The 22,544-nt window shown below is 37.6% G+C and overlaps 1 protein-coding gene across 2 annotated transcripts in view; it reads left to right on the top strand.

Moving 5' to 3' along the window:
- The window catches only part of HELZ (helicase with zinc finger), a 113,733-nt gene that overhangs the window by 70,764 nt on the left and 20,425 nt on the right, over positions 1 to 22,544 (top strand). For both annotated transcript variants that reach the window (XM_081161529.1, XM_081161528.1), the window contains exons 22-27: positions 5,684 to 5,867; positions 7,514 to 7,742; positions 12,940 to 13,144; positions 17,920 to 17,971; positions 18,976 to 19,166; positions 20,870 to 21,074. In XM_081161529.1, coding sequence (XP_081017655.1) covers positions 5,684 to 5,867; positions 7,514 to 7,742; positions 12,940 to 13,144; positions 17,920 to 17,971; positions 18,976 to 19,166; positions 20,870 to 21,074 — 1,066 coding nt within the window. The remainder of the gene's footprint in view (positions 1 to 5,683; positions 5,868 to 7,513; positions 7,743 to 12,939; positions 13,145 to 17,919; positions 17,972 to 18,975; positions 19,167 to 20,869; positions 21,075 to 22,544) is intronic.

Here is a 22,544-nt window from a genome sequence, read left to right as displayed (position 1 = left end):
CAGGCCAGAGGCCGTTTGGATAAGTTCTGGTCATCATAGCAAGTGGAGTTTTGGACTTCACGAAACCCAGAGGAGGGGGCAGGGTGTGCATGGATTATGGGAATGGTTCTTGATCTGCAGTATCCATCTTCCTTTGTTCCTTAAGTCCCATTCTTTACTCATTTTATTTTCCAAGACGTGGCTTTTATGATGTAATAGTAATTCATTTTCCTTTAAAAAATTGATCAGAGACTTGTAGTTAGAAGTTAGTACAAGAAAATCAATAGTACCCACTTGATAAAATCCTAGCCAAAAGCAAAGAAACTTGACATTTTAGTTAGTGCCATTTAATTTTAAGAAAAGGTAAACTTTTCTTTAAGTGTTTGAAGTAGTGACAAATAACTCTAGGGTCTGCTTTATTACTTTTATACCCAGGTTGCAAACCACTAGCCTGAAAACTAGGAAACCAGCTGTGCTGGGGTGAGTGCTGACAGAGAAAGGCAAGCCTGAAATCCAGAAGGCTTGGTGGTCCTATTGTGACACGAGGGCTCAGAGCTGAGCCCTAACTGTGATCCTGGGGTAGGGTTGGTGTTTGCCAGAGACCAAGCTTCTCAGCCTGGGCCACTTGTTCCTTCATGGTGACTTGCCTGTTTCCCAGGAAACCTGCAAGCTATAGGACAAATAAGGGGCATCATCCTGGATTGGCAGTTAAACTAAAAAAAATTTTTTGGGGGGGAAAATAAATATTTTTCATATTTAAAACATAAAGATAAGATTTGTGTGAACTTTAAATAGTAAACATGTAACTTGAGAGAAATTTAAAGCCACCTTGAATTTCACCACCAGAGCTTGGCTGTTCACTCAGTCTTGAGCCCCATGAGTTACTCCAGTGAAAATCTGTGAGATACATTGCCCTAGGGGCTCTTTCTACAAGGGGCAAACACTGATCCTTGTTCACTAGAGCTGGCAGAGGGGGTATAGGTGTTGTTTGGGCTGGGAGTAGAAGCTCTTTGGTTTATATGCAAGATTTTCCAAGTTTTGGATACCAGTATAGGCATGTTTGGGCAGTAAAATGTTGGCTTTTCTTGAGGGTAGAAGATGCATCGGTGAAACTCAGATCTAGGAAACCAGCCATGGTAGGGTGAGTGCAGACAGGGAGAGGAAAGTGATCTAGAGCAAGTGGTACCAGTTACATCAAGAGGGGGGAAAATGAGATTTTTTTTCTTTTATAGTGGTTCTGACTAAAATTTAGGAGGACATTATGAGATCTGAAAATGTTTTAGATTTCATATTATTATGAAAATAATTTAGTCTCACACAGACTTACATTCATAAGGAACTTAGAACAGAGGATGAGATTAAAAGTAAAATTAAAGAACCTGGAGCTGAATATTTATAACATCTTTGCTGTGTATAATTGTCCTTTGTTTAGGGAACATGCTTTTTGGTTGTATGTCACGTGTTTGTCTATCACTTGAATTTGTCTTTCACATGCTTAACGTGGAAGAATAAAAGAGAGTGAGAAAGGCCATCCCTTTTTTATTTTATTCTGATGGAACTCGTATCCCACAGTAATGAAATGGCCTTAATATAATGCCAAGGTAAGGGTGGAGGGGGGAAGCAGAATTTAAATACTAAGCACCAAGACACGAGTCTTAACCTTGAGAAATTCAGGATGAAGAGAGGCGCCATGGAAACAGTAAGTAAGGCAGGATAAGTGAGAAGCAGGCAGACTTGTACACATACTGAAAAATGAGCCCACCAGGCTTCATGGAGCCCGTGGCAGAGAGGGGAACGTGGTTTGTGCCTCATACACACTGGGACGCTGTAGGTCGTTGTCACCTATATTTATAATTGTCATATCTTCCTGGAGGATTGACCTTTTTATCATTATAAAATGTCCATCTTTATCTCTGGTAGCGTATTTTGGTTTAAAGTCAGCCTGGCTGATGAGTGCAGCTGCTGCAGCCAGCTCGTGTGCTGTGTGCATGGCGTATTCCCAGCCTTCCCCTTTCACCCTCTCACAGACCCCGTCATTGCACTGTGTTCTTATGGTTTTTATTTGAAATCTGGTCTAAAATAATTGCATTTTGATTAAATTGTCTAATTCACTCACATTTAATGTTATTACTGATATGGCTGGATTTACCTCTGCCTTTTGCTTTTTGTTTTCTGTGTCTTGTGTGTTTTGACCCTTTATTTCTGTTTTACTACCACTGTTTGCATTAAGTGCATTCTTATAGTGTCACATTTTAATTCCAGTAGTTATTTGTTAACTATCTTTTGAGTTGTTTTCTTAGTGGTTTCTCTAGGGCTTATAGTATATACATCCTAACTTGTCAGAATCAACTTCAGATTTAAACTAAATTCTAAAGAAATATGGAAACTTTACCCCACATTTCTGTATTCCCTCTTTCCCCTTTTTTGTGCTATTACTGTTTTTAATATTATATCTATATATATTACAACTCAGTGATACATTGTTATAATTATATAATTTTATGCCTTTTAAGCATCCTGAGAGTTTGCTGCATTAACCATCTAATTTACTATTTCTGGTTCTTTTCACTTCTTTCTGTAGATCTGAGTTACCATCTGGTGTCAATTATCAGTCACCTCCTTTGTGCTCTTATTGTCAAATATATTACATTTCTGTATGTTGTAGACTAACAGTACAATTGTGTACATGTTGTTTTATGCAATGCTATTTAAACCAGTTGAGAGGAGAAAGGAGAGGAAATATACTGATATACTCTCTTATAATTAACCACATAATTACCTTTAGCAGTGTGCTTTGTTTGTGTGGATTTAAATTACTGTCTGGTGTCACTTACTTTCAGCCTGAAGAACTTCCTTTAGTATTTCTTTCAGGGCTGGTCGGCTAGTAGTTTTTGTTTAACTGGGAACATCTTATTTTGCCTTCATTTTTAAAAGGTAGTTTTGCTGCATATTAGATTATTGGTTATTTCTTTCAGCACATTGAAATATGCTTTCCTACTGCTTTATTGCCTTCAGTGTTTCTAATGAGAACTTCAGTCTTATTGAAGTTTCTTTATAAGTGATAAGTTGTTTTCATATTGCTGTTTTCAAGATTTTATTTTTGTCTTTGACTTCTAACATGTTGACTATAATGTGTCTGGATGTGGATCTCCTTGCAGTTATTTTACTTGAAGTTCACTGAGCTTGACCTGTAGATTAATGTTTTCATCAGGTTTATGAAATGTTTAGCCATTATTTGTTTGAATGTTTTTCTGCCCCTTCCATCTCTTCTTCAGGTTCTCCCTTTATGTGTATGTTGGTGAGCTTAATGGTGTTCCACATTTCTCTGAGGCTCTTTTCATTTGTTTCTTTCTCCTTCAGATTGCATAATCTCTATCTTCATGTTTGCTGATTTGTTCTTCTGCCAGTTTCAAATCTGTTGAGGCCCTATAGTGAATTTTTCATTTCAGTCATTTTACTTTCCATCTCCCTGGGACATAAATTGCCTAAAGTGTGATCCAATTGAAGTGGGCTTCTTGGCAGAATCAGAGTGTTGCCAGGTTGTGAGGCTTACTCTATTTCCTGGGCAGAACTTAGGGAGCAGTTGCTGTGGGAGGTTGTGGAGCTTGCTGTTCTCTGGTTGTCCCAGCCACCCCACCCCAATGGACCAAGAGCTCTGCTTGTGTTATGTATGTGTGTGCAAACTGTGCTGCTATCCAGGTGCTACCATCAGCTACTGCCACCACCCAGTATAGATCTGTAACCCAGAGCTGGGGAGATTAGGATCTGCTGATATTCATTGGCTGCTGAATCTACCCAGAATAGGCCTTCTGTCCTAGGAAGCTGGGGGAAATGGCAACTGTCACTCGGTTGAAAAGCCCAGTGAATCAGCTCTCCTGAAATATGGCCCATACGGGAAAGGGAGACTGCTGTCTTCACCCCACTGTCCCACTCAAATCCTCCCTACGTAGCAGGAGATTGGGATGGGGGAACAAGCATCACCCAGTTGCTGCTAACTGCTCAATATAGGCCTTCTCCAGTATAGAGCTGAGGAAAATGGGAGCTCTGAGCTTAACCAGCTGCCAAAACCAGCTAGAATAGCTCTTTCACCCCAGGGACCTGGGGCAGTTGGAAACTGCCCCTCAGCTGCTGAAACAGTCCTATAGACAGAGCTGTGGGGGAGGGTGCAGTCCCTAGTTTGTATGCCCTGGCCTCTCACTCTTCTTACTGAGTTACTGTAGATTTTGTTGAATACAGTAAATGCTTCTCAATTTCTTATAAGCTCTTAGATTAATCTCTAGAGGCATTCAGGGATTGCTTGCTAATTTTGACCAATTTAGTAGATGTCTGTCTGGAAGAGAGGTTTCCCTATTCCAAGTCTGTGTTACTTATAGGAACTCCTTGTGTCTGTAGAGGGGCAGCAGAGGCGTCTCCCCAACTTTCATCTATCCCCATATCTAACCAATTGGATGGATACAGCCTTGTCTTACTCCTTCTCATGGTAGATGCAGACCCACCTTTCTTGTTTCTTATAACGAGAGCACCATGTCTTCAGTCCAGTTTGCTCTTCTGAGTCCTCGGACAATGTGTATATTTGATGCACTTGCTGTTACATCATCGTAACAACAGGGCAATTGTCAGTCATTGCATTTGTATCTGGAAGTGGGAACTGCATTCTAGCCAATAGCCCTTAAGTGCTTGAAAGGAGTGAAAACTCAGATTTTATTAAGCACATTTACTGTTGTAAATTGAAGTAGACATTTATTAGCAAGTGGTAAATAAATCATGTATTTAAAAGACATTAAAAAAAGTTCTCCTTCCTCTCTAGACTCTTGAATGACCCTCTGTTGACCTTGCGTTATATATTTTTTTAAATTGGGAATTTGCTTTCTAAATATACAGTAGTCTCTTAGTAGGCAAGGAACATGTTTTATTAATCATTGTATTTCCCACTGTGCTCAGCATTGGAACTGTTTGATCAATTCATTGAATTAAAATAAATTGAACTACATTAAAAGCCCAATAAGTGGCATCTAAAATATTCATTTGGGTAAAATATGCCATTACTTTATTGCAAGGTTAATGAAATGGCTTGGGTGAACTTGTACCACTAGACGACAGTGAATTCTGAAAGTCTGTCTGTCTAATCCAGATTCGTCCTAGTCCCAGGAGTGGTTTGGTGCCAGCTCTTGGCTGCCTGCTTAGTTATACCATTGGGGGAGGGGGCGGTGCTAGACCTTTTACTGCTGAGACTTAAGTGGTGACACTCACTCTAGGAATCTCCTAGTTGGGTGGTTGGTTTCTTTGGCCTTCTCTGGAGAGAGTGGGCTGAGAACTCCTGGGAGTGTCGGGACTTGCTTCTCTGTTTCCCTTGATGGGGTTGCCAGTTTCAGGGCCGCATCCCTGTCCTCCTCCTACACGGGAACTCGAGCCTGTTCTCAGTTAAAAATGGAGACTGGGTAGAGAGGGTGGGGACCAGTTAGTTGCCAATTACATCGTCTTGGATTTTCATGTTTTCACGGGGTGCATTATTGTAGAATTTACTGTTTGAAATGTAAATAAAATGTTTTTATTCTCACTGTGTTTATAAAAGCAAAGCATTATTCTTATTTAGAGGTAATTTACAAATGACATTTGCTAAATGGAACCCTTTGTACAGCTGTTTCGGTTACCATATTCTTTTCTCTAAGCACTGTGTAACTTTACTGTGTGTGTGTGTTTAAAGGTATTTGAGGTGGTGGAACGCGTGGAGGAGTTGAGAAGGAAGTGGCCAGTAGCGTGGGGGAAGTTAGACGATGGCAGCATCGGCGTGGTGACTCCTTATGCTGATCAAGTGTTTAGGATACGTGCTGAACTTCGAAAAAAGAGATTATCTGATGTTAATGTAGAAAGGGTGCTAAATGTTCAAGGTGAGTATTAATTGAAATGAACTAAGTTTTTCAGATGCTTAAGTCTTAAAGTGTGTGCACATTGGATTTTTAATTCTCAAGATCTCTTTTCTGGACAAGTAATTATGTCTTCATTTCATATCAAGTTCTTTAATGCCAAATTTGGCAATTAAAGGTCAAGCTCATTTACATGTTCATTAAATTTTTATATCCAAATAAAAGATGTATGAACAAATTAACTTTTTCAATGACCGTAATTGTATAAATGCCACATGTGATATCTGTAGCGTATAATACCTGCTGTTGTTATACTCTATCTGAGAACTAATTTGTTCATAAAAATTTTTACAGACATGTACCTGTCAATTAAGTTCTGTTTAAATGAACTTTTAAAGGCAGAGCTTTTTTTTTTATCTACAGACTATCCTAAGTGAATACTTACCAGCAACTAGTTGTCATAAAGTTTGTGCTTTTAAGTATATATGAAACAACACTATGATGTGAATCATGCTAAAAAAGCCCCGTTCAATCTTAGGTTTCACAGTAATATACAGTAGTAAGAGTAATACAATTTCTAAATCATGGGGGAAAATAGCTCCACTATACCATTTGTTGTCCAGATCATGCAGAATTTGAGTGCATTTTAGAAGGAATGGTATTAGTAAACTAGAAAGCACCCCAAGGAGATCTAGTTAATGGTCTAGAAACTGCCACATGGGACCCAGGAATGGTTGAAAGAACTAGGATTGTTTCGCCTAGAGAAGAGAAGACTAAAGACTGACATGAAAACTGTTCAAATATTTGGAGATCTGTCATAGAATGAGGGAATAGATGTGTTACTATAAGAGAGAGCATTAAAAAATGTACAAACTTGATTCTGTAAGGCTTCCTTATGGAATCAGCTGTGTCTGCCTTGGGCATTGAGAGGCTAGGAACCTTCATGCTTCAAGGAAGCTTCCTTGTATTGAGTGGGACCTTGGAATAGATAATCACTAAGGTTGGTTCTGCAATAATACTAAAATTTTTAAAAGTAAAATTTAACATTTAACCATTTTTATGTCTATATTCCACTTCCCTTCTCCTCCCAGCCCCTGGCAGCCACCACTGTACTGCCTGTCTATGAATTTGACTACTCTAGGTACCTCATTTGAGTGCAGTATTTGTCCTTTTGTGACTGGCTTATTTTGCTTAGCATAATGTCTTCAAGGTTTATACAGGTTGTAGCATGTGTCAGAATTTCCTTTTTTAGGCTGAATAATATTTTATTATATGTATACACCACATTTTGTTTATCTGTTCATCTGTTGAGGGACACTTGGGTTGCTTTCACCTTTTGGCTGTTGTGAATAGGGCTGCTATCAACATGGCATACAGATATCTGTGTGAGTTCCTACTTTCAGTTCTTTTGGGTAGATTCCCAGAAGTGGAATTACAGGATCATGTGTTAATTCTATGTTTAATTTTTCAAGGAACCACCATACTGTTTTCCATGGTGTTTTATATACCATTTTACATTCTCACCTGCAGTGCGTGAGTTCCAGTTACTCCACATCCTTGCCAATACCTGTCATTTAGCAATAACATGAAAAGAAAAGAAAAATGCCTTCTTTATTTTATCAGTGGTTCGGAATAACAATCTTAACTCTTCTTTTTAATTTTTTTAATAGGAAAGCAATTCAGAGTTTTGTTTCTTAGCACAGTACGTACAAGACATACTTGTAAACATAAACAGACACCAATTAAAAAGAAAGAACAACTGCTGGAAGATTCCACAGAGGACTTAGATTATGGTTTTTTATCTAACTACAAACTTCTCAATACTGCCATCACAAGAGCACAGTCCCTGGTTGCTGTGGTGGGTGATCCCATTGCTCTGTGTTCCATTGGAAGATGCAGGTAATTATGTGTCAATGATTGAGACATTAAAGGGAAAATGTAGAGTAATTTTCATACCTATGTGCACATTTATTTATATGACCTTTTGGCTAATTAAAATCAAGTTTAATTTTACGTGATAAATAGAAGGAACACAAAAATATATTGCTTTGAGTCTCTTTTATACATAATTGTGTATTCAGTCAGTCAGTCATCAGTTAACAGATATTTCTTGAGTGCTTACTATGTTCTAAGCACTCTTCTAGCTGCTAAGGGTAGATCAGTGAACGAAATAGACAAAAATCTCTGCCTTTGTGGGGCTTACATTTTATTGGGGAGGAGAAGAAGACTGACAATAAACAAAATAAGATGCAGTGTTGTATTTTATGTGGTAAGTTCAATGGAAAAGAAATAGCATGTTAAGGGGAATTAGGAGTGACAGGTGGGGTGGCTGGTTTGTGATTATCAGTGTGGTCAGAGGAGGCCTCACTGAGAAGCTGACACTGGAGGTGAGGGGGTGCAGACACCTGGGGTAAAGTGCTCCAGGAAGAAGGAACAGCTACAGCAGGGGTTCCCAGGGACTGTTGTATCTGTGTGTCTCTTTGACGGAAATGACATTTTGTATCAACACTGCATTTTCCCACTTTATTGTTTTAACTCATTTTTGCTGGATTTCTTTCTCCACTCATTTTTCTCTCAAGGCTTCTCAATGTAAATAATTCTTCCTCTCTGGTTAATCCAGAGGATCTGAAAGTCAGGGTGGTTAGAAGTTGTTAACTTGTCTTTGGAGAACATTGTTCGTATTCCTTAGATTGTAGTCATAAGAACTGTTTCTATTAAATTGCTGTTAAAATATCAACAGACTCTCCTTATAAATAACTCCAAAAATTTACCAACATGAAGATTTTTTTAAAACCTTTAGCCCTTTCTATAGAGGTGAATTACATGAGATAAGCATTTTCACCCCATCTCTGACATAAACCGTTACTTTCTCAGAGCAAGTAGGTGAATGATTCTTTCTGAGGCCATGCTGTCAGAATTGTCCAGTGCTGATTTTTAACTTGAAACCAGCTCTACTGGCTGCTTATTTCTTACTACTGAGCTTGGGTATGCCAAGGGCTGCAAATTAATTTGTAAGCTAGGCAAAATATGTTCAGAGAGGTAAATATATTGTATAGGGAGGAAAAAGTCACGTGACCAGTAGCTAAATGGGAATGTTGGTTATCTATGTTATTTGGACTGTTTAATCATGGCTCTAACCCAAGAGCTGATAGTTGAGGTGTATGGATATTTATGCTTTAATCTTTCTAAATTCATTAGAAATTAATTTAATTTCACAATATAAGTAAACCTGGAGAACATGTGATTCTTAGATACTATAAAAATGGAGGCATACATTTTTTGTAGTTTTGAGTTAATTAGAAACACTCCCTCCTAGCCCCCCTCTTCCATTTGATATTTAAAAAACACTAGTATGATATTTCCAAATATTGATCAAGTTTTCAAGGAATAATTACTGTGTATATACTACCAGTTTAGAAGGTAACCGGTTATATAATCTTTTTTGTTGTAAAGTACTTTTAAATAGAACTTTTCTGTTAACCCAAAATGAACGTAGTGAACTTCCCCCTCCCCAACTTGCCAAGCCAACAACTATTAATGTGATAGCTGCTGTTTATTGCTAGCTTTCTCTGTGCCAGGTGCTAGGTTAAGTGTTTTGCACACTTTGCCACGTTCAGTCATTCCAACAACCCTGCAATGTGGGTATTTTATTTGCATTTTAAGTGGGCAGCCTGATTCAGAGAGTTGAAATTACTGCCAGGGTAACATAGCTATTAAGTGGTTCACTCAAACAGATGTCAGATTGACTTCAAAATCCAAGCTCTTCTCACTGGTTACCCTGCCTTTCCCAGGAGGTGATGAATGTATGGATGTCTGCACTGAATGGGGAGAGGCAAAGAGAGGAGTCATACATGGCTTCCAACCGGTGTGTTTGGGGAAGGTCTTCCTTTTAGCGGAATTTCTCTAGTTGCAAATTCCATTCACTCTGTGAGATACAACCGTATTTCACATGTGTAGAGATGTGCCTGTGTGTGTCTGTATTCTGTCCCTCCCTCCCTCCCTCTCCCCCCCCCCCCCCCCGTGACCTAAGGACATCAAGTGATTTTTCAGTGTTTTATCAGTGATCCTAGAAGCATAAAAACAAAACCAAATTTTAGTTCATCTAGTGATTAAAAGAGGGTTTATGCCCTTTGAAATACTTATAATGTAGAGACACACTTGAAAAAAATTGTTAATCTAATAATATGTTCACATTTTAGGGAGGGCCTGAATTTCAGTGAAGGCTTTAAATAAGCATAGTGGTGAAGTCTTCTCATTTTGAATGTAGATGAAATTCTCAAGTGATCCTTCAGTTACATGTTCAGAAATGCCTTATAATGCCATGCATAGTATTTCATTAAAGTATTAGGAAGTTCCAGGTCAGTGTGAATAGTTTTTGAAAGAACCTTCACAAAGAGAAAAAAGGAAAAATTTTAGCTTTAAAACTAGTAATTTTTAAAGGAAAAAATATGTTTCTCTTAAAAGTGAGAAGTCTTTTCAATAGTAAAGTATAATAATACTGTCAGTAATGAAGCATTTATTTCAATAATGAGGTATAATAATAATAATAATGATGATGATGATGATGATGATGTTGGTGCCCTGTTTCACACATGAAGAAACTGAGGTACAAAGAGAGGTTCAGTAATTTGCCTGAAGTCACAATAGCTCTTGAACGAACAGCAGCCACACTGAAACCCAAGCAAGTCTAGTTCTGGAATCCATGCTCTTGACCATTTTGCTGTATCAATGGGGCAATTAAGAGAGAAGTAAGATTTCAAATGGAAATTTCAGGTTACTTTCAGAACTAGTTTAACTTGATTAACTTATGTAAGTGCTTAGCATTACTTGTGAAATGTGACCTTTGGCTCAAAGGCTGCTTCTTCAAGATCCCTGGGGTCCTGTAGACAAAGATGGTCAGGAGCTACTAGTATGAGGTGGTTTGACGGTTTCTTCAACTCCTGCTCAGTGAAGTTCAGGTCAGTGAGGGCAGCATATGAACGAGGTATGGAGTTTTAAAACGTAACTTGAAAATAGAGCAAGTTCTAGCATTTAGCTATGTAAGCTGAAAATGAAAATACATTGTAAAAATTTGATATTAAAAACTGAGCTAGAGTAAAAGCCAATCCATTCTCTCCTTGTTGTTTTACTGTGTCTTGAAATTTCACACAAATATGAAATGCCCCTCTATGAAACTGATACTTTATCAATTTAGGGAGGGCCTGAGTTTGGTTTATCAGTTAGACCAAAAAAACTTCCTTTTGAATACAGCATGTAGTAGAATTGTGTTGATAAATATTCATACAGTTGAGTATTGTGGATTTTAAATCAAAAGGGTGGGAAAGTTTATGGATTTTAGACCCTGAGTGCTGTATTAAAGATAATCCTTCCTTAGCTATTAGGCTATGAGAAAAAAAACCCACCTTGATTCCTTCAGAAGAGTCCTTAAGAATAAAAATAAAGAACAGATTTTAGTGTATATTAGCAACACACTCTTCCTGTAACTGAATGGCTGTCTTTATGTCTTATTGGCAAGAATGCATAATAATACAGGGTGTCCCCCAAAAATGTTATATGCTTTGAATGATTATAAAGTCAGTGTTTATTAATATACTGTTCATTTTCAAAATTTAAGAAATTATAGAAATGTTTAATTTTGTTAAGAGTGCATACATTTTTGGGGGACAACCTATATTTGTAGCATTTTTACTTTTTCTGTTGTTGGCATATAGGCCTGAAATTTTTTCTGGACCCATTTTTTTTAATATATCTTTATTGATTTCAGAGAGAGGAAAGGAGAGACAGAGAGATAGAAACGTCAATGATGAAAGAGTCATTGATCGAGCCCGCAACCCGGGCATGTGCCCTGACCAGGAATTGAACCCCGATCGCCTGGATCCTAGGTCGACGCTCAACCGCTGAACCACGCCCGGCCGGGCTGGACCCATTTTTTAAACTCATTTTTAAAAATTAGAAAAGATGGTAGAAGGCATATGTAAGAGAAACATAGTTTGAAATCAAACTGCAAAGTTTTATGAATATGTTAATCCAATTCCCATTCATATATACTAACTTTTATAATATAAACCTTTTCATTTATGCTTCTTGAAGCCATCTTGATTACCCGCTGTCCACCTGGACACAAGGATACCCACTTGGGAAGAATCCATTTCACATATCTTTTATAGCAAATAAAACATTATTTGAACCTCATATTAAAGATAGGTATGCGTATTTATAATAGTCACTTAAAATTTTAAAACTTTTTATATGTTGTCTTTTGTAATACGTTTTTAATATTTTATTTACATTGGAGATCTGTTTTCAAACCTCTAGGAGCAACAGTGTACAACCACAAGTTTTGAATGTATTTTTCTCCATTAGTATTTATTAATTTGATTAGGAAATGAATAATTAACATTAAAATTAGTATTCCAGCTTCCTGTATTTTTCATAATTAATTTAACTCTTAACTTAGTCAATTAATATTATAACTTATGCTTGTGACAAGCATCTGTTAAATAAGAGAGAAGTATAGGAGTAGCTAGTTATTTTTTAAGAATCCTCATGCAGGGTTTATCTACTTTGTGGCTCAGATTTATGTCCTGAGTTGGGTTTCCTTTGTTGTCCAGCACCAGGCTACTTTGGCCCCATAATTCAAATTAGTTTGAGTGTGTGAGTGTGTGCATGTGTAGGTGTGTGATATGTATATTTGATGTGTGTAGAATGTATATGTACATGTAAGTATGCCTAGAAGAACAAGTCCTCTATAAAATGAGTTATCAGTTTTGAAATCCTTATGTGGATAACAAAAACCGTCATTCTAGGTTAGTGTGGCTAGTTGAGCATTGGCCATGTTACTTGGGATTGATCAGCCAAAATTAATTGAGAGCATACTTTGTATGTTCCACAATACTAGACATGGCTCTCATTTCAGAACCAACTTTTGAAGTTTTGTGATTTAGTGGGAAGATTATATCTGAATCAATCAGATGAATATTGGACCTAAGGAGTTAGGGGAGGGGGAGGAAATTCGAAATTATCTGTAGTCGCTGTGTTTATTTCTGTGTTCTCATCTACTGAAATTGTAAACTGATCTTCTAAATCTTTTCTGTAGGAAATTTTGGGAGCGGTTTATTGCCCTCTGTCATGAAAATAATAGCCTACACGGAATCACTTTTGAACAGATCAAAGCTCAGCTAGAGGCTTTAGAACTGAAGAAGACGTATGTGTTGAATCCACTGGCACCCGAATTTATCCCGCGGGCTCTAAGACTGCAGCATTCGGGAAATGCCAGCAAGCTGCAGCAGTCACCCCCCAAGGTAAAGCCTGTGAAGGAAACCGAAGAGGCTAATGGGGGAAAGAGCGCGGAAGTGTCGGAGGTTAATTGGGCTGCTAGTTGCTTTAAGTATTGAAGGTTACACTGGGTGGCAAGCAGTTTCTGCAGGGAAATTATCTAGTGTGGACATGTAAGCGGAAATACAGTGTGGTTAGCCATGCTTCATGTCACTATCATCCTCAAAGTTTTCAAGTGCCTGATTTCTTCTTGTGTCCTTCGAATAATATAACCTCCCAGTCCTCTCTACTGATAGACTTATTTTAGTAAGATGTGAGTAAAACGAAGCAAGTTTAAAAGACTAGACTATCACACTCATTAAAAGCATATTTTTATAAGGAGTAATATTATAACAATATTTGTATAAAGAAAGTAGTTCTAATCCTTTGTTGACTATTAGTTCATTTTAAGTGGTATTTGACACAGTGAGAAAATGTGGCCAACTTCTTGAAGGTTACTTAAGTAATCCAGTCAAAGGGAGTGCAGGGGGGAGAGTCAAAGCCATTTCTACTTTTAAACCATAGTTATTTTGGACAGAGACAGCTGGTTTATTTACTAGAGTGCCTGGAAAAAAAATGCTGGCCCTTATCTAGAAAAGAAAGTTATGAGAATGACATGTTTAGTATTTGTCCAGTGTTTTGTTGAACTTATAGTCATCAGCATGGTATTAAACTTACTGACATGAATTAATAGAGTATGTCCGTTTTGGGCTTCATTTAAAAAACCTAATGTGTAAGCAGTAGTCAATCGTTTAATATCTTGAAAATTTTTTAGCTAAATAGGTATTAAGCTGAAAATAGAACTACTTTCTATGTTAATATACTGTTGTATACTCTTAGTTTAATAAAAATTAACCTAGTGTGCAATAATGCTTTAGTGACTTGGGGTTACTAGGGGATTAAGCATTTTGCATAACTGAATCTTCTGGATTTCTAAAGCTAAAACTATTAATAAATAATTATTTATCATGTCAGCTTTATGGTAGGTGCTAGAGAAGCAGAAATAAGCAAATTAGCCTCCAGTAGCAGATGTTGGAGGGGTGATGGCCAGAAGAGGAAGGTGGGTTTTAAGATAATTTCCACCATGATTATCTTGTTTAGGAGTCCACTGAGTGGGTAGAGATAGTGGGAGATTGGGGAGACATGTCAAAAACTAGAATATAAGCTCCATTAGGGTGGAGATTTTTTTTTTCTGTATTAGTTACTGCTCTAGCCTATGTGCCTAGTACAACATCTGGCTCATCATAGGTCCTTTGAAGTATTTTTTAGATACATAACTGAAGCTTAAGAAAGAGCTTATGCAGAAGGCTTTACAGACTCTACAGGGAACAGCAAGTAGCCTCGGGTATGTGAGGAGTAGGGACTTCAGGTAGAAAGTTTAAAATTTTATTTTTATTTAAAGTGTTGCAAAATAATTATGCCCTTTACACATTCTTAAATATAATAAACTCTTATTTAATTGAGCAATGTAAGCATCAATTAATGTGCTATAGATTTAGCTAGATTAGAGCCATGATGCCAAATGTCTGCCGCTAAGCAAGATCCTGCAATTTTTGTTATTGTTTTAAAAGTGAAGAAAATATATGTTGAATCCACTTGCTTTCCCAAAACCATAAATTTCCTGAAGTCAAAAATACTATTCTTGATTCTTTTTATGGCCCCTAGTGCCATAGTGGGTGCACATAGTGGGTGCTCAGTAGTCGCTGATGAGTGAATAATGGGTATGATGCACCCAGTGGTGTGGCTGTTTTCGTTCAGTGAGAAGATTGTGTAATTAAAGGCCAAAGCGGCCACCTCCCCAGTTTTCAAAACTTTTTGGAGAATCTTCACTGATCCAGTAGACATCATCTGTTATTTTTATGTCAATAACACAGTGGTTCACCAGATTATCTATCCACCTGGTTATTTTAAATTATTACTTATATCGTATGTAATAATAATCAGTAGTATTACGTAACTGAGGTATTGTGAGCCAAAGTTATTTCTGTCACCTTACCTCCTTCCTCTCCCCAGTATTTTTAAAATTTTATTTCCATGAAATTGTTTTGAGGTTTGAATTCATACTGGAGTCTTGTTTTATTCAACTTTCTATTGTAGAAATTTTCAAATATTTACTTAACTAGAGAGAATAGTATAGTGAATTCCCCATCATCCAACTTCATTAATTATCAACTTAATCTTGTTTCATCTACATTCCTCTTCCCCCACTCCACCACCACTACATATATACACTGGAAAATTTTGAAACAAATCCCAGATAATTTATTTTATTTGCTGGAGTCTTTTGATAAAGGGGAATTTACTTCATTTATAGAAAAAGGTGCTGTTTCTGAAAATGTGATAAGATTCCCCCCAGGTTTCCTTAATGTTTAACTTTCAACACAATTCTGGGCATAAGAAATATTAAAAATTAGTATTGTTAATGTTAGACTAAGGTTTAAAATTTCAAAATGACTTCATATAGTTAAAATCAGCAGGAGGCTAGATCGTGGTAAAAAATGCTCCAGGAACTTCTGCCTCAAGGCTGTGTTTGTCAACAAAACTATACCTCTGGCTGTTTAGCAAATAGCACCATTCTCCTCACTAAGGTGTCAGTTCTGTGATAAGGGTCAGCGAAGGTACAGAATGTTATGGCAGCCAGGGACAGTAGCCCTGCCAGTCCTCATTGCCTCACCCCCTCCAGGCATCATTTATGACCGTGTCTGTTTCATGGGCGCCTGCAGAATTAGCACCGAGAAAAACAACACGCCTGTCTTCATTCTGCTTCCTCCTAGGGCACTTGCTAGGAGCAGTGTTTGGAAGCTCTGATAAAATGGAACAAATTCATACACTATACAAACACTGCAGAGAATAGATGGTGAAAAACAGCTCACAGACTAAAATCTGTAAAATAATGCTTTCGCCTTGTCCAAGAAGATCCACCTCTGAATATTATCTGTTCTCCAGTTCTCGCATGTGGCCCCTACAACTCAGAGCCTTCTCTCCCTTGGAATCTCTCTGACTTCCCCTCCCCCCACATCCCTTACTTCCCTTCTGCTGCATCTCTCTGACTCCAGCTGGAGAAATTTCTCTTTTAGGGCTCCTGTGATTAAATTGGGTCCATCCAGATACTGCAGGATAAAATTTTAAGTCCGTAACTTTAATTATATCTGCAGAGTCACTTTTGCTACATAACATGACATATTCAGGGGTTCTAGGGATTGGGACATGGACCTTTTCGGGGGGCCATTCTGCCTCCCACACTGCTTAAATCACTGTTTTCTTCAACACTACCCAGTTTCCCCTGGTTGATGGGTCCTTAGAGACTAAGAAATCTAAATGGTTTGTTACCGTCTTAGAACTGTTTTATCATCTGACTGTGTCATCGGAGCTCCTTTCCTGCCAGTGTGTGTGCCCCTGGCTGCTCTTGTCACTTCTAATTGCTCTGCTGATCTTTCCACATCCCTGCCAGCTCTGCTGCCTGCCATCTTCTCCTTTTCACTTCCCCCCCTTCTGCCTGTTTTTCTCATCACATCTCTGTTCCTCAGAAGTTTGTTTTTTACAGCTAGTGCCAATCACTGTAAAGATTGTGTTCTGGCTAATGGACCAAATATGATTCTATTTTGACTTTTTTTTTTACTTTTTAAAGTTAGAGCTTAGCTGTCCTTGCCCACCCATAACTAACCAACCGACCTTTGATGTTTAGTGCTGATCTGAATATTTAATGTTGCTGACAGGGAGATAAATGAAGCATCAGTGTACTTTTGCTCTAGTCAAAAATGGACTTTTCTTCTTGCTGAAGACATTATCGCCTCCTTTAGTTTTTAGATGTATAAATAGCAAATTTGTACGTGTCTAAGGGTAAATTGTGTAATGTGTTACTTGTGTTGTATAACGGCTTTGTGTGTTACATTTAGCCAATGGAAAGAGAGAAATTTTTTCAAGTCCACAAATTCAGAACAATCGGCTCTTGAAATGCTGTTTCTGCTCCAAAATCATCATTTCTAAGGGTAGACTAGTAAGCCATTACACAGATCCACCGTTGCTGGCTTAGTAAATGCTCTACTGACGGACCTTTAGGTTGTTAACATACCATCATATATGGAGACAGTGCTGTGATGAACACGGTGCCCAAATCCATTATTATTTCATTTGGACACATTCCCAGAAGTGCAATTACTGGGTTAAAGTATATGCACATTTTGAATGCGTTCGATAGGTATTGCCAAATTGCTTTCTGGAAAATTTGTATATTTTCATAAGCAAATTATAAGTGTGTCTTTTTCTGTTCTTTCAGTCAATTTTACACTTTAAGATGCCATGAATCATACCCAAATTATTGTAAATCCCAAGCCATATTTATATTCATGTTATTGTTTTAAAGGTTCTCATCCTGAAGAATTGAAGACTAATATTTTTCCCTTGAAATACAACTTATACATTTTGTTATTTAATTCATAGAAAATTTACAGAGAAACTACAAAGAAATAGAATTTAGGCTTCTCATATTGGTTGTATATTTCTTTGTATAAAAAATTATTATAAAAAAAGAATTTTAGATATCCTTAACTTAAAGCTGAGAACACTTAAGTTCTAGCACCATGACTTAATAGTTAAAAAGAAAGTTGGTTTAGAGCAGTGTAATGGTTATTAATTACAGGCGCATAGCCTTTGCATTTCAATGTTGCTGTATGCGTTTGATTGGCATGGGAGTAGGAAAGTGGCTGTGGTTCTCTAATATTAAATGTGTTTGTTATACATCTGCTTTGTTTTTTCTGTAAAGGGGAAAAGCCTCCATCATACCCAGAATGATCATTTCCAGAATGATGGACTTGGTAAGTGGAAACATTTGCCCTATGAAAACTCACTTTTACTATGTAAGAGATTGACCACAGGTTTCATCGTTGGACAGAGGAGGGTGGGAAGTCTCTCTCTCTCTCTCTCTCTCTCTCTCTCAGACACTTTGGAACTCAACTCTTCTACTCAGAGTCATTTCTTTCTTTTTTATCCTCACCTGAGGATGTGTTTTTATTGACTTTTTAGAGAGAGAGGAAGGGGGGAGAGAAACATCAGTGTGACAGAGAAGCATTGATCGATTGCCTCCTGTATGTACCCTGACTGGGGATCCAACTCAAAACCTCGGTGTGCTCCCTGGCTGGGAATTGAACCCGCAGCCTTTCGGTGTGCGGGGCGACACTCCCACGGCCTCGGCCACCCGGCCAGTGTTCATGTGTCCTTTCTTAAAAGCGGTGATTTCGTAGATACCAAGGTACATATCCAGAAACTTTGAGGAAAAACATTTAAGCCTTCTATGCAACATAAGTTTTTGAAACATATTTATATCCTACAAATTCTAGGTCATACAAAATTCAAGATAAAGTTTATTTCAGTTATTTAAAATGTTGCATAATTATGCTTTTAAAATAATAATTGTTTATCCTTCATTTTGTATGTGGCCTGGTTACAAATGCAAATCAAAACTTTATTCTGAAGAATTGTATATGTTTTCCTAGTCTTGGTAGAATGTTTACTGAGAGTGTAGGTGTGCACATGGTTTTCTCTCTTGAAGGACATGTCTTTAGCCTCAGAAGACATTTAAAAATATGCTAGGTTATAAAAGGAATACTTTGTATATCTCAAGCTAATTTTAGGGAACATTTTTAAATGTCTATGTTGTTTTTAAAATATGTTTTACTCTTCCACACTAATAATTCTTTGATTCTAAGATATCTTGTGGCAAACCTGGGAAATATATTTTGCTGTCGGATGATTTAAATTATTTTTGTTTAGGTGAATATGTGCAGCTATTGAGTATACCCTTTCTCTATTTATTTTTCAGTTCAGCCCAATCCTTCCGTTCTTATTGGCAATCCTATTAGAGCATATACTCCTCCACCCCCTCTTGGACCTCACCCAAATTTGGGGAAATCTCCAAGCCCTGTTCAGAGAATAGATCCTCACACTGGGACAAGTATTCTTTATGTACCTGCTGTCTATGGAGGGAATGTAGTTATGTCGGTGCCTTTACCTGTAAGTGGATGTTTGAGATACTTTCTATTGAATAAAATAGGCTTCACTAAATTAGTGACTTTCCCAAATAGTGCTCTACCAGCTTATTTTTTTTAACTTTTTAATGCCTGTAGGTTTCTTTTAAAGCAGTTCTTATCTTGAAACTTCAAATTTTAAAATGACCAAGAAATGTGAATTGTTGTTTACCGTTGTTACTAGATTGCCAGTGGCTATGAAGAAATCTGTAAATTGGATATTTTGATTGAGAAGCTTTTGTATTCTTTTAAAATATTCTTACTAGGAAATTGGGCTACAAGTTACAGAGCTAGTAAATTGGTCCCTTGTTTTGTCAAGTGATGTTTTCTTTGATCTTTTGCATTTTATTCTTGTATAATTCACAAACTCTTCCTAAGAAATATAGTTCTTAGAGGAGGCACAGAGGCTTGGATTAATCTAACTCCCTTGGATCTAAATTTATCTGAGAAATTCCACACCTTATGAAATCTTACTGCTACTTAAAAACATTATTAAATCCTTTCTAAGACTGTGATCGTTAGAGGACTTCCATCTTGTGTAAAAGCCATTTTTATTTCCTTTAAGATATTTGAATATTTGGGTAATTTTGTTAATTTGCTGATATACTAATATTTCCAAATTCAGGAATTTTAGCCTAAAAAGCCTTTCTTTCATTTAAGGCAAGTGCTGTAATTTCAGGCAAAGGTGATCATTGCCAAGGATCTTTGGCACCCCTGCCCACACCCCAAAAATGGAAAAATGCCAAGCTGCAACTATTTCTCAGCCACATTGATCATGAAAGCTCATACTCACAGCAGCCAATGAGTAGAACTGTCAGTAAGAAATATGTAATTCATGCCCACTCCCCACAGACTTTCAATTTTAGCTGAGTGATTTCTTCCCAGACAACCTGGCAACATTATAGATCATCTGCTTTAAATAGTAAGTCCCTTAGGATTTATATTTCATTTTACTAGGTCAAAGAGACTTTTATTATATAAGATTTCTCAGAGCCTGCCTTTAGCAGTTATAATAAAATAATAGGGAGGTAGCTCAGATGTCATTTTATTTATCCCTTTTATGTTAATATGCAGGGATTACATACATACACACCTAAAGAAGATGTCTGTTTCTGTGTTTAAAGGGAGAGTTGAATTAATCAAGGCATTGGTTAAACTAATGACCTTTCTAAATCTGGCCTGTGATGAATAGCATTCAGTGATTTGGTTACTCGTATAAAGTTGGAGTACCTGTTTTTTGAGTTGAGACTGCTTAGACTAAGTTGTTTCTTAATTTTCCCCCAGTTCTCTTATTCAGTCTATTAAATTGTATAACTCTGTACTTATGGCTTTAAAATATAGTTTTCATGGTGATCTGTGATGTGTGTACATTCATTGAGGGAAACTGACTCAAGACTACATAATGATTTAGTGCTTCAAGGAATAATTACCAATTTTAAGTCCTCAGTTTCTTCCTAACCTGTAAAATGGTAAATTTTCCCTTACACACTAAAGATTCAGGGAGCCGTTTCAGGCCAGTTGAGATGTAGCAGTAACCAGTTGTTACCATTAGCATTGACGTTGTACTTATTTTGATAAAATTAACATGTCTGTGTGTGTGCTTGCTCTTTCCTCATCACAGCACTATAGCAGTTTGCCTTCTAAAACTGCTAGAGTAATGAAATTATTTTGTTTCTTGTAATAACCTAGGTACCATGGACAGGATACCAGGGTAGATTTGCAGTTGACCCTCGACTCATTACCCACCAGGCAGCGATGGCCTACAACATGAACCTCTTGCAGACACACGGCCGGGGGTCTCCTTTGCCTTATGGCCTTGGGCACCATCCGCCTGTCAGCGTGGGACAGCCGCAGAGCCAGCCCCGGGAGAAGGAGCCGCAGGAGCAGCCGGATGGTGAGCCGCTTTGCTCCCACGGCCCTGAACCTGCAGGGCGATTGGTAACCATCTATGCGTCGCAGACCGCAGGGAGGAAATAGGACGTAAAAGCTGTGGTCCTCCCTCCAGGAGACACAGATATGGCACAGATAAAAATTTGCATGCAACCTACCACTCACAATTGGTATTACCTGTTTCCCCCCAAAAAATATTAAATCTTAATATTTTAAGTGTTTCAACTGGTAGTCATTTAAGATTGAGACGGGAAACCCTTGTTTGTTAAACATTTTTGTTGACCCAAAATATTTTTGTTGCATACTAAACGTTAATGCTACTGTGGCAATAGTTGATTTAAAGTAGTTGTTTCTTATGCAAGTCATAGTCTCTTGTCTTCTAGAATTGTAAGTAAGGGAAAATTACCCACTCTCTCTCTATATTTTTAATCCTCACCCAAGGACATGTTTTTCCCCCAATTGATTTTGGAGGGAGGATGGGGGAGAGAGAGAGAGAGAGAGACAGACAGACATTGATCAGTTGCCTTCTATACACACCTCAACTGGGGGTCAAACCTGCAACCTAGGTACGTACCCTGACCGGAAATCGAACCTGCCACTTTTTGGTGCACAGGATGACACTCCAGCCAACTGAGCCACCTGGCCAGAGCCCACTATCCCCCAAAATGGATACACATTTTGAATAATTATAAAGGCTGTGTTTGTACTTCACCCGTGTTTTCAAACTTCCAGTAGCATTTTAGGATGAATTTCCTTTGTTCAAAGCTTACCCTGGCTGAAAAGAAAGAAACATCAATTGAGCTATCAGCTAGTAAAGTGTGTATTCATGTTTTTGGGACACCCTGTGTGTGTGTGTATATATACATATTTTTTGTTAATCCTCACTCGAGGATATTTTCTCCATTGATTTTTAGAGTGAGTGGAAGGGAGGGAGGGAGAGGGAGAAAGAAAGAGAGAGAGAAACATCAATGTGAGAGAGATACATCGATTAGTTGCCTCCCGTACACTGGCTAGTGTGCACATATATTTTTTTAAGGTGAAAGATTAATACAGGTACTTAGTGTATATAATTTCCCTCCTCAGTAGTGCAGTGTTGTATTTTTATTTAATTCAGTTATTTAATTCAGTTCTGTACACTTTCTAATTTCTCTTGAAATTAGATTCATGGATTATTTAGGAAGGTGAATTCTATTTTTGAATTATTGGGGATTTTCTAAGAATTTTTCTATTATTGATTTCTGTTTTAATTTCATTGTGGTAAGAGAGCATATTTTGTATGACTTGAATCCTTTTGAATTGACTGAGATTTGTTTTATGACCTGGGGTATGGTTTATCTTTGTAAATTTTCCCCATGCATTTGAGAAGAAAGGAGTGCTCTATAAATGTTAATTTGGTCAAATTGGTTGATAGGATTGTTCAAGTCTGCTATATCCTTTCTGATTTTCTGCCTACTTTAAAAAAAATAAATATTGA

Source organism: Miniopterus schreibersii, assembly GCF_964146895.1.
Source record: "Miniopterus schreibersii genome assembly, chromosome: 16".
Taxonomy (NCBI): domain Eukaryota; kingdom Metazoa; phylum Chordata; class Mammalia; order Chiroptera; family Miniopteridae; genus Miniopterus; species Miniopterus schreibersii.
Note: the sequence above shows the minus strand (reverse complement) of the source record. Positions and strands in the feature narration are given on the sequence as shown.